A 12507-nucleotide genomic window follows, 5' to 3' on the forward strand; every position below is an offset into this window, starting at 1 on the left:
AAACTGACAATACTGCACCCCCCCCCCCCAATGCTACATTGCAGTTGGTCGTTTGTCATCCCTACACCCCTAACAAGTTCAATGGACCTGACAAGTTAAAACGTGTATAATCCGGCCACAGTATAGTGGTTGGCAAGCTGCCAAGAAGAGTCCATTCATGTTTAAGGGAAGAAAGAAATGAGGCGATGTACGAATTGGTCACCAACACGCGAATTTACGTGCTTTATACTTGTGACTTAAACTGGTGTGATGGAGATCCAAGCCCTTGGTTCTTACTCCCTTTGTCTTGTATGTGTGTGTCTCTTGAGGGAGGGGGGAGAATAGTTATTGAGCAAGTGCTCGCCCTATTCGGCCTGTGTGGTTTATGGTTAGCTTTGGAATAGCAGGATTGTTTTGGGGCGTTTGTGTTTCATTTTATCCTGTTCATTACAATCTGTCGCTGTCCTTATTAGTTGGTTTGGGTGGGTGGCTGCTTGTGTGAAGTAATTTGTGGCCGTTTGTTGGAGGTATGTGAGAATTGTCGGTATATTTGCTTCTCGATGGAGCTGTATGTTTCGTATGAACCATGGGGCGTCAAATGACATTCTTAAACATTTGTTTTGTATTGTTTGGAGTTTTTTGATGTTGTAAGGTGCTGTGTGACTCCACGCGGGTGATCCGTATGTTATTATGGGTCTTATGATTGATTTGTAGATGAGTAGTTTGTTGTCTATGCTTAAGCAGCTGCGTCTGTTGGTTAGTGGGTGTGTTTGGGCTATGACTGTGTTTGCTTTGGCGCATGTGTGTGCAATGTGGGTATTGAAGTGTAGTTTTTTGTCAAGTTGTATTCCTAGGTATTTCGTTGTTGTTACCCTTGGGATTATTTTGTTGAATATGTGTACTGCGTTGTGGGGCGATTTTTTCCTCCTTGTGAACAGTATTACTGCGCTTTTATCTCCGTTTACGTCGACCCTCCAATTTTTGAACCAGAGTTCGAGTTCATTTGCTGCGGTTTGTAGTCGTTTTGTTATCAGTTTTGGGCATAGTGATCTGGTTAAAATGGCTGTGTCGTCTGCGTAGTAGGCAGAAATCGTTGTTTTGTTCTGTGGGATATCAGCCATGTAGATGGCAAATAATAGGGGGGAAAGTAGTGAGCCTTGTGGAACTCCCGCTGTGACTTTGCGTTCAGTGGATATTATTCCTTGTATTTTCACTCGGAATTTTCTGTTTTTTAAGTATGAGCTGATCAGGAGGACTAGGTGTATTGATACTTTTGCTGTTATTAGTTTATGTAGGAGACCGATGTGCCATACTTTGTCGAAAGCTTTGGCTATGTCGAGAAAAATGGCACCGGTTTGTTGTTTCCAATTGAAACCGTGTGTGATGTATTCTGTGATTCTTTGTACCTGTTGTACCATGCTGTGGTGTGGTCTGAACCCGAATTGTTCGTCTGGGATGATGTTGTTCTTGGTGGCTATTTCTTGTAGTCTGGTCAGGATTACTTTTTCGGATATTTTTCCGACATAGGAGAGGAGACTGATGGGTCGGTAATTTTGTGGGAATTTCGGGTTTTTTCCTGGTTTGGGGATCAGGATTATGTCTGCAGTCTTCCAACGGTTTGGGAAATAGCTAAGCCTGAGCATCGCGTTTGTGATGGCAACTATGTGCATGAGCGCTTTGTGTGGTAGGTGTTTGATTAATTTGTTCGTGATTTTGTCTGGACCCGGCGCTTTTTTATTTTTAAGGTGTTTAATTATTTCGCGCATTTCTTTTGGGGATGTTGGGCGGATATTCGGTTTCTGGTTGTGGTGCCTTAGTGCATATCGCGTCTGTCGGTGTATTTTTGTGATAAATGTTAGGTCTACGTTCTTGTAGTTGGGGCTGAATTGTAGTTCTAGGCTGTCGGCGAAAGCTTCCGCTTTTTCGTCATCGCGGTAGACCGTGCCGCGTTCCCCATGAATGGGTGGTACGTAGCTTGACGTGTTGCGAAGGCTTTTGAGGAGTTTCCATAGTGCTTGGTCATTTGGTTGTATAGATCGGAGTGTGTTTTCCCAGTGTTGATTGCGGAAATCTTTGATTGCATAGCGGACTAGTTGAGTAGCTTTGTTGAGTTCTTGTCGGTCTTGTGGCGCTAGTGTTTTGTGATATTGTCTGCGTATTTTATTTTTGTGCCGAATGAGTTTTCTGATGTCTTCTGGGAGTTGGTTTGGTTTCGTGTTGGATGTAATCGAGGTTACTGCTGCTAGGCTTAGCGTTATTTGTTTTTCTAGGTTGGAGACTGCAGTTTCGATATCTTGTTTCGTGGAGATGATAGGTATGGGTCCTATGGTGTCCTTGATTTTTGTGGGTAGTTGTGTCCAGTTTGTGGTGGTAGGGTTTGTAGTTGTTTCGTCCGGTGTAGCGCCCAGCTGGAGTAGGACTGGGTTATGGTCTGAGCTTAGATCGTTTATTGTTATTAGCTGGTATTGATGGTTCACGTTTTTCATGATAACTATGTCTAGTACGTCTGGTCGCCCTATCGTGCCGTAGTGTGTGGGTTCGATCGGTCCTGCGACTACAATGTTCCTGTTGGCGATGAAATTGTGTAGGATTTTGCCGCTTTTGTTTGCAATCCTGCTGTTCCATGCTGGGTGTTTAGCGTTTAAGTCACCAGCTATTATTATGGTTTCGTTATTGTCTAGTAGCTGTGACAGGTCTGTGGTAGATATGTGTTTGTTTGGAGAGTTGTATGTGGCGTAAATTTTGAGGCTGTTTGTGTTGGCTAGGTGAACTTGTAGTCCTGTGACTTCTAGGGTTGTGAGCTGGGGGGGTTTTATTTCGTTAAATCTAAGTTGTTTCCTGATGAAGATAGCTGTTCCTCCACCTCTGGCTGTTGTTCTGTCGGTTCTGAATAGGGGGTAGTTTCTTTGTTTTGGGTTGTCTGATGGGCGTAGGTGAGTTTCGTTTATTAGTATTATGTCTGTGTCTATGCGTTGTATGAATTCTCTTAGTTCGTGCATTTTGTTGAGTATGCCGTTCGCATTCCAATATATTATCTGTAGTGAATTGTTGGTGTTGGTTGTGTTATTCATGAGTGAGGGTAGAGAAGATTACTTGTGCGTTTTTCATGAAGTGTTTTGTTGAGTCTTGGGTGGGGTTTGTCTTACTGAATGCCAGTAACATTTCGCCTAGGGCGGCTGTTATTTTGGCTGAGTTGGGTGGTTGGTTGTGGGTGGTGGGTTCTTGGTTTGTTCTTACTATGTCAGCATATGTTGTGTTTACTCGGGTAGTTGTGGGAATTGCTGGTTTTGATGTGGGTGGCGTGTGTTTGTGTCTGTTGTGGAACTTGGATCTCTAGTTTTCCGTGTTGTCACTTCGTTGGTTGGGTGTTTAGGACATCCCTTATAATTTGCAGGGTGCGGGCCGTCGCAGTTTGCACATTTTGCTGGAATTGTATGGGGTTTAGTACAGGAAGCTGTGGGGTGTTTGGCTCTACACTTCAGGCATCTGAACTCTGCCTTGCATCGGCTCTGGGCGTGTTCGTACTTTTGGCATCGGTGGCACTGTCCGGTTGATGCCCTCCTTCGAAGTGGTTCCATTCTGATGATGAGGTCGCACACTGTTCTTATATTGTATATTTCATGTTTGTCTTTATCTATCTCGATTAGGATTAGCGGCATCGGGGTTTTGTCTCCTCTGTGCATTCTCGAGTTTTATGGGTGCAAAGCCCTGTCTTGTGAGGTCTGCTTTAACTTCTTCTGTTGTGATTGATTCAACTACTCCTCTTATTACAACTTTCAAGTTTTTCTCGCTTTTTAATACGAATGTATGGTAAGGGATCAGTGAGTCGTCTAGTTTTTTAGTGAGGTTTCTGAAATCTGCTACTGTTTCGGGTTGTATTCGTATTCCCTCTGCTGTATTTCTTGCTGTAGAGAACTTGATCTGGCTGTGTTTCATGATATTTGCTGTCTCCGTCCATTTTTCCTTCGATCGGAGGATAACTGGAGGGATGCGTTCTTTTTTTGTGTTGGTTGATGCGTCCATTGGTGTTTCCTGTTCTACTGTGTCCGTGACCTTTCGTCGTTTGTTTCTGTTGTTTACTTCGAAATCTTCCGTCTTGTCTTCTGCGTTTGAGTAGTGTTCTTGTGGGGTAGGTTCTGGTTGTTCAATTTCTAAGTCGGTGGGGCCATGAGTTCCTTCGTCATTTGGTGCTGATTGTATGAGTGTTACAGTGCCCGGATATCTGGTTTCCAGTTCTGAACCTATCTTCCTGAAGAGTGTTATTAGTTCATAGCTAAAGTTTGTTAACGTTAATTCCTCCATTTGGTTCTGCCGGTATGCTAATGTGAGTTGGTAGTGGATGGGTAATAGTAAATAGAAAATTTACTTACGGTGTCCGGATTCTCTTCCATGCACCTTCTTTAGTTGCTTCGTAAAGACGATCCTAATCCACTTGTAGATGCGAATTAATTCACACACTCTGTATACTATATATCCTATTTGACTATCGATCATCCAAATTTTTCAATGCTTCAAAACACGTTAAACTGCTGCTAGAAGAAAACACAAACTCGATCCACATCGATATCTCGTCCAGCTCAGTACTTCTAAAAGCCTTGAACTGCTATACTGCTGCGTGAAGGACACACTCAAAACTCGTCCTCGATGCCGTGCTTTATACGTAAAATTTTCCAACTTTTATACAAGCAAAATAGTTATCGCTTTAAAAACTACAATGATCATAAAAGAGAAGTTAATTTTCCGACGTGTAGTAATAAACAACCCATCTCACAAGACGGATTGATTACCCTATAATCGGAATGGATTCTCCTACTTTTCACATGCGCAGAAGTGTCGAAGGGTCTCGAATCTGTGGGACTACTATATTGTGCTCTGTGTAACTGTGTCCTCACTATAGTTTGCCATATGCTGTTGAAGAAAGTATTTTAAGAAGAAAAGTGTAATAGTCTATCAACAATATGAAGAGAACTAATGAAAACAAATTAACCAATTACTTCTCAAAAATTGAAAAGAATGAAAATTCTAATACGAGTGCGGAATACGATGCCAAATTTCTGCCGAAAATTAAGAACAATGAGTGCGAGCGTGTTCCTTCTTCGATGCTTTCAGAAAAACCGGAAATGCAAGATAATTTGTGCAATGTTGCGAGTGTATCTTCAGCTATCACAGGACATCAAGTACATGCAGGTAATGCAATTGACACTAATTCTATAAATGTAGAATACACGGCAGTATGGTCAGAGCAACAGTGGCTTGACCGCAAGGACAAACATAAGTGGCTCATAGCAAATAATGGATATTTAGGTTGTAGGGATTGTTCAATAGTAGGGTACTTAGGTCTTCACAAAACCCAGGGGTTATCTCCCAGTAACGAATGGGTGAATTGCACAATTATATTTAACGGTACAGAAAAACTTTAGCCGAATCTAAAAAATCTCAGTTACAAAGTTTAACATTATAACAAAACGAGCATCATATCAGTGCAACAGAAAAAATTTTTAACACTGCTTATCACTTGGTTAAGAAAATGATCGACCATTCAGTGACCATGAAGATTTAATTCAATTGCAAAAGAAAAACGGACTTGATGTTGGGATAACTCTTCATTCACGTTACAGTGCAGCCGAAATAATCAAACATATTGCATCAGACTTTAAAAAGAGACTGATATCAGAACTTACAGGTGCTGATCATAAAATTTCCATTTTAATAGATGAGTCAAGAACATTAGGCAAGCAATCTGCTTTAATAGTCTATATTAAAACTTTCATACATGGCAAAGATAAAATTATATTTCTTGACTTAATTACTCTTGCAAATCAAAATGCTGAAACAATCACTAACGAACTTCTTAAATGCCTTTGCTCATACGGTTTCACTGAGTATTACCTGAAGAGAAACCTGATTTGCTTTGTATGTGACGGTGCAAGTGTCCTAGTTGGTAGATCCTCTGGTGTTGGGAAATTGCTTCAGAATAAACTGCAACAACCCAATATTATCATTTGGCACTGTCTTAATCATCGTTTGAAGTTGGCTGTTCTTGACTGTATTGCTGCCATGAATGTTTCAGAAGGTTCATTGACACTATTTATGCCTTATTTAGTCGATCACCAAAAATTATGACAGAGTTGCAAACAGTAACCTCAAGCTTGAGTGTCTAGTTAACTAAAATTGGAAGAGTCCTAGATTGTCGTTGGGTTGCTAGTAGTTTCAGATCTGTGTCTGCAGTATGGAATGCATATATAGCATTAATTGCTTATTTCAAAGAAGTAGCTTCTGATTCTAAACGAACAGCCAATGAAAGAAAAAAATTCACTGGGCTTTATAAACGCATGGAGTCTATCCAGTTCCTGAAGGACTTAGCATTAATGCATGATGTTTTGGAAGAACTGAAAAACTTGTCTCTTCAAGCTGCAGAGACAAATTGATCAAAAGAACAATTCAGTATATAGGATCACTGAAGGAAAAGCCAGGAGAAAAGGAAACAGAAGCCGAGAAATCATCAGAGAGCATGAATTATCTTGGGATCTCTTTGACGAATAATAAAAGAATAATAAGTATTGATAGACTTCAGTTCCTTACAAGCATTATTAATAATCTTGAAAGACGTTGCTTTACCACTGTTGCATCACACATCGAAAAAGTAAAGATGGCAACTACGAAACTGAAAGTTATAAGCAAATGTTGGCTGACTTTGAAATTTTAAATCCTGACACATGGCCTGAAGATGAAAAAAAAACTTACGATATGGCGAAGAAAATATTAGAAGAATGTGCACAAGATTCCGCCTTGAAAATGTGCGATCCATTTTACATGAATTTCGACGGAGGGAAGAAGATGCCCGTTGCTTTGGCCCTTTGTCAAATGCAGTTACAACTATACCATGCAGCACGGCTGAGTGTGAACGAGGATTTAGTGCTATGAACGTTATAATTACAAAGTTACGCACAAAACTCTTAATGAAAACGTTTCTGCTGCAATGTTTATCAAGCTTAATGGACCACCACTTTCCACATGGAGTGCGCTTCCTTACCTCAAGTCATGGCTAGTGCATCACCGCTCAGCTGAAGATCGACAATCGCGACATGTAGCAGAGAAGAAAGACGAGAGCAGGGAAATTTGGAAATTATTTTGACAAGTTAAGCCTAAATGTTAATAGTGTATTATTTACAATTTTAATTGTAATTGAAGTAACGCCTAAATGACCATCAATGCAGGCTACTGGGTGATTAAAATTATTCCAATGAAAGAATTACATAATGGCATGGTGTAATTTTGCATAATAATAATAATAATAATAATAATTTTTGTTTATGTACGGTACTGTCTGGGTTCTGGATAACCATGTGTTTAGGGTAATCCTTTGCCCACTATTATTTTGTTTGTTATTCTCTGTTAGTCTGTCAGATTATCCCACCCAGTTGGGTCGGGCCTTAACCACACGATCTCTCTCATCTCGTAGGGCGTACCACAAGCCTTCTTCTCCTCTCAGATCCAGGCCCACTACTCTGCCTTATGGCCGTCGCAATAATAATAATGCCGCACTTCGTGCTATGGATTTTTGTTTCCAAGGTAGAACCCTGGCACTATTTCTTTTAGGACTACACTCCTGATAACATTTGTTATATAGCATTTTAGAACATTATTGGGGTTATGATAATAGATTTTATTTTTTAAATAATTTTGAATTATACTTTTGAACTATAATTTTATCGATAATAAGCAATATTTTTTTTATGTTTAATTTTTTTTTAATTTTATCATAATTTTAATATTTTATCCAAACACGTATACACTGTATTTACAGTGTGTATGTATATTTCGAAAGTTGCAGCACACCCACGATTTCAAGCCACGAGCCGCCACTGTTCTGTTCTCGTCCAATCCTAATGAAGAAAACTTTAGCCATACAGTTCTATGGGACAAGTCTAATAACATTTCCCGTTGCTATGATAAATTAGAAAGGAAGATAATATAATCTAAAGAAATCATTCTCAACTCCCTACATCTCAACAACAACCTGAATTACAACCTTTCAGACTGTCATTGCGCTACGATCCAATACTGGCGTTCACGTGATGCTATACGCCTGCATACGCCCAACAATGAAGCCGACGAGAGAGAACAGTTTTGAATGTACAGGCTTCAACGTTTCAACGTTGAAACATATACACCAAATTTTCGCGGTGTTTATAGTTATTTCCTCTATGTTTTTATTGGTTATTTCTTTTTTAATGTGCACCTGAAGAAGGCTGATACAAGCTGACTAGTTGTGCTATTAAACTTTGTTTTTACTTTTCTCGGTTTCTAGTAATTCAATTTATATATATATATATGTCAACTTTTTTGAGAATGACGTAGTTTTTCCATACCAACAGGTTCCATGTCGAGTATCTCAGCCTAAAACACATGCTATTACCAAACGTTTTAAGTTCCAGTTAGCCTTTTTTTTTTCTTGAATTAAGAAAAAAAAAAAATAGAGCTTTACGCCACACCTTGGACTAGTTAGGGAATAATTATTAATAAATAGCCTGATAGGACAGTAACGTTGATTGGGTTATTTAGAATAAATGCAGACTCAAAATAGGGTAATTAAGATGGTATATTATATCTGTCAACTGCATGCGTTCATTAGCTAGTTTGTTTTTTTGAGAATGAAGCTCACCACTTCCACTAAAATCATTGATTCAGCTTCACTGAAAGTAAAGTGAGGAGAAATTCCGTTTGCTGAGAATAACAGACATACTACTCATTGTTTTTAGCTACACCTTCAGGAGTATATTCCACTGAGGATTTGTTGTTCACTAGCAGACGAAACAGAAAAATTCTACATAAGTCCTGTTTTCTGGCTTCTGATTCTGTTTCCTTTCTACGCATATCTGCAGTATTCATTACCTTCGTCATGTCTGTCTATCTATCAGTCCATCTGTATGAAACAACTAAAGAACAGATGACCTGATGAAACAATATTTAAAACATGCAAAATTATACGAATTTTAATATTTTCAAAACTGAACAAGAATAACTATGATTTTACACATGAAAATTAAAATGCATTTTTCTACGCCAGAGAAGAGGGCGACATACGCACTTAGGGCACGGATGATCTCAATAGTGTCCAGTGAACATAATCACTTCCTTGTCTTCTTGCCACTCATTTGTTAACAGTCACAAAACACGAACGCTATTACAACGTTACATTACATTAATTTCCTAACGTGTCATAATACTGATATTATTATTCAGGTGGCATTGGAATGCAGATTTTGAGCACAGCCGAGGTGATACTATCTATGCCATTAGACTTATCTGTTATCAGACTATTAAGGATTTTTCTGATGTCTTTCTGGAGGAAAAATCAGAGGAGCAATCAGTAAGATGTTTTTCTCTGTGAGAGGCGACTTTCCTTGGTCATCTATACAAAAGTAGAAGATCGATGATGCCAAAAGGTCTACCTTGTCTTTGGATGATGTGACCAAGTGGATGTGAGAATCCTGAAAGCAGAAAAGAACAGAAATTGCGCATAACCTTGAGTAGAGACCAGAAGACTTGAATGCCGTTCAAGCAAGAGGCTTTTTTTTGCATTTCGTTTCTTATAAGTTCGAACTGAAACTGCAAATTTATTTTTGTTTTTTCACTAGCTTCTGTAAGCTTATACTCCAGGCTGCAACATCTTCCAGACATCCAGGGTGGAGTGTAGGGAGAGTTGAAATGTTTGACTTGAATCCTTTGAGGTATGCTGAACTTTTGTCTTGGATTGCTTTGGCACACTTGTTGGTAAACAAATGCTTGGATAGTGGTCAGAAGTTTTGAAAGAGGTCAAGGCCCTTATTCCATGAAGGATTATTTCAGCTATTCGGCCAGAGAGTTGTTTCCATTAGGAGAACGGAAACAGTAATCAAATCACCAGATAAAGCAGGTATAGAAATTACGGAAGCTATCCTATTTGGTACTACGGCAGTATCAAACACACGAGAGTGACAATGGCTGAATGAAGATAATTCTGTAGAAAAGGACACGTGGGCAAGCTATGGAATGAATTAGCGAGAGAGAGAGAGAGAGAGAGAGAGAGAGAGAGAGAGAGAGAGAGAGAGAGAGAGAGAGAGAGAGAGAGAGAGAGCTAATATCTATATAGTTTGAAGGAGAACTCGTTAAGAAAAAGGTCCAGAATGCAAGAACGACAAGGATTTTCGGTATTCTGATGAACAACTGGTTGATTTGTGTTACATCATTCATAACAAATACCTTAAGCATCTTTTTACAGCTTGATATATTTAGTTATTAGAGAAAGAAGGTCGGATTCAGTTATGAGCATCAGTATCTAAAGAATATGATCTTAATGTTTAGATAATTAGATTTCGGAAATAAACCTTTACAAAAAAATAATGAGATAGGTCTGAGTAGTTATTAGAATTTGGAGAGTGTTGAAGACAACTCATGAATAATACAAAATTGTGGTTGAGTAAATTTGAGCACATTATAACGAGCGGATTTTAGTTTTACCAGTCTCTGACATAGATGTTAAATACGAGAAATGCACGTGTACCGTGCTCGTATTGTGTGTGTGTGTGTGGCTCCGATAGTTGAAGTTGACAATGTTGTAATCACCAGTCGAAGTTATTTGAGAAATTTCACCACGATTACTGGTGAAAGATGTGTGAAAGTTTTCTTCCCCTCAAGGATTTTTGTTGCTTTGTGTGATTTTTAGGATCTTTTTTTGTCATTTTTGGGGAAAATATTTTTTCTGATCATCAATATCAGTAAACATTTTAATGCTGTTTTCATGATTGGTGATGTCAAAGTTACTGAGTAAGACATGCAGCCTAAGATGAAGTAAATACATAAAAATGTCCCCCATTTCATGGATCCCTCATTTCCCACGCCATCAAAAGGATGAATCATCTCCCATGTTTCATCGGCAGATTGACTGTAGGGATCTTTGTAGAGATAAAGCTATATCCCTACTTTCCAACAGGAAGGTGGGGGGAGGGCTGAGATTTCGCGATAATTATGTCAGTGCTAATACGTGATATAGTGTGTGCGAGTCTTCGTAACCCACGAAGGAACTAAGGAAATTTCTAAGAGCGGCAAAATTTCACTGGAGAAATTGAATCTTGCATATAAAATAACTGTTATTTTTTTTATTTTATTTTACATATTTCCTTGAATTCGGGAGTGACAAAATATTGTTTGCCTAGAGGGGCATACACTCTTATAACAGGTCCTCTACACTCTATAGTCCTTGATTTACGACGGTCATCTCATTAATACATCCACCGAAGACCACCTCACACCTGCAATCCATGAACCAGGGTGTTATTACTATCTTCAAAGCTTTTTTTTTTTATTTTTAAGAACTACTTTTTCTCGTGTTATTTCTGTTATTGAGAACTACTTTTTCTCGTGTTATTGAGAACAAGAAAGCACTCAGAGACTTTTGGAAGGAATATAATAGTCTACCGTTCATGAAGTAAGGTGACAGCAGAGTGTATGAATGTTTGGAAGAAGCTGCTGAAAACATATGTTCATATATTCACAGGATTCGACTAAGCTTTACGAGGACTGGCAACAAGAGATAGTGCTGCTAGCTAAACAGTTGGAGGCTGACAATGGAGATAGAGAGCATTAGTTGGAAGCTGTGGAAGAGGAGCTCTCAAATGAAAATCCTATAGAGCTAGAAGCACAGAAAGTTGCAGGGGGGGGGAAGAAGAGAAAGTTGAGTCCTCAAAAATCTACAGTGAAAAACAGGTGGAGGCATTTGCCTCTTTTAATAAAGAAGCATGAAGAGATTTAGCAACGCAGAGAGGATGATGCATTTTGCAATACATGCAATACTAGTACTTCTGCAAGAAATTTATGCAAAAGAAAGAAAGAAAAAGTGTGCAAACTAAGTCAGACAAAATGTGCCACTTTTTAAAGACGTCTACTCCTGCTGTTACCTCCTTGGAAGATGAACCAAGACCTACAAGTTATGCATCTGGTGAACCATCCCCAGAACGCTTTGTTGCAGCTGCGTAAGAGCCATGCCGCTGTGCTATATTAAGTCTGTTAATTGCGCTGGCCCGTTTGCTTATTTTACGGAATGAAAAGCACTATCACCTCTCCGTATGATTGTGTTTCATGCATATTTTTTTATCCTTGTGGTTTTGGAGTAAACAAATCTGCTGTTCAGAACTCTTTATCGTGCTCAGACAGCTTTACTAGCAATAAGATATTTCTAATGACTGACGCATTTTATCGAAGAAGCATTCTTCATCTTATCAAAGGATAAACATTCCCACCATCTGGGATATGTATTTACAATATCTTCGAGATAGACATAACAACAAACGCTAGCATCCTCACGTATATGCCTCATTCTTAACCTGAATGAGAGTGACATTCTCAAATGTACGAATAAATAACCCTATATCGTCCTGGAAGTGTTGCTGTGATAGCGGGGGGAGGGGGAGGAGAGAGAATTGGTCCTTTTATTTATTCCGTTTTTATTTTTAATTCGTTAAAACTATAGTTGGAAAAATGATTAAT

The 12507-nt window shown here is 39.0% G+C and overlaps 1 protein-coding gene across 1 annotated transcript in view; it reads left to right on the forward strand.

The window, feature by feature from the left end:
* Positions 1–12434: 12434 nt before the first annotated feature.
* Positions 12435–12507, forward strand: part of LOC150098713 (uncharacterized) — a 160431-nt gene continuing 160358 nt past the window's right edge. Inside the window, exon 1 of the mRNA XM_090404805.1 lies at positions 12435–12507. Coding sequence (XP_090260931.1) covers positions 12499–12507 — 9 coding nt within the window. The 5' untranslated portion in view covers positions 12435–12498.

The sequence above is a fragment of the Typopeltis vanoorti genome, chromosome 15 (genome assembly GCF_054136105.1).
Source record: "Typopeltis vanoorti isolate ZY-2024b chromosome 15, IOZ_Tvanoo_1.0, whole genome shotgun sequence".
Taxonomy (NCBI): Eukaryota; Metazoa; Arthropoda; class Arachnida; order Uropygi; family Thelyphonidae; genus Typopeltis; species Typopeltis vanoorti.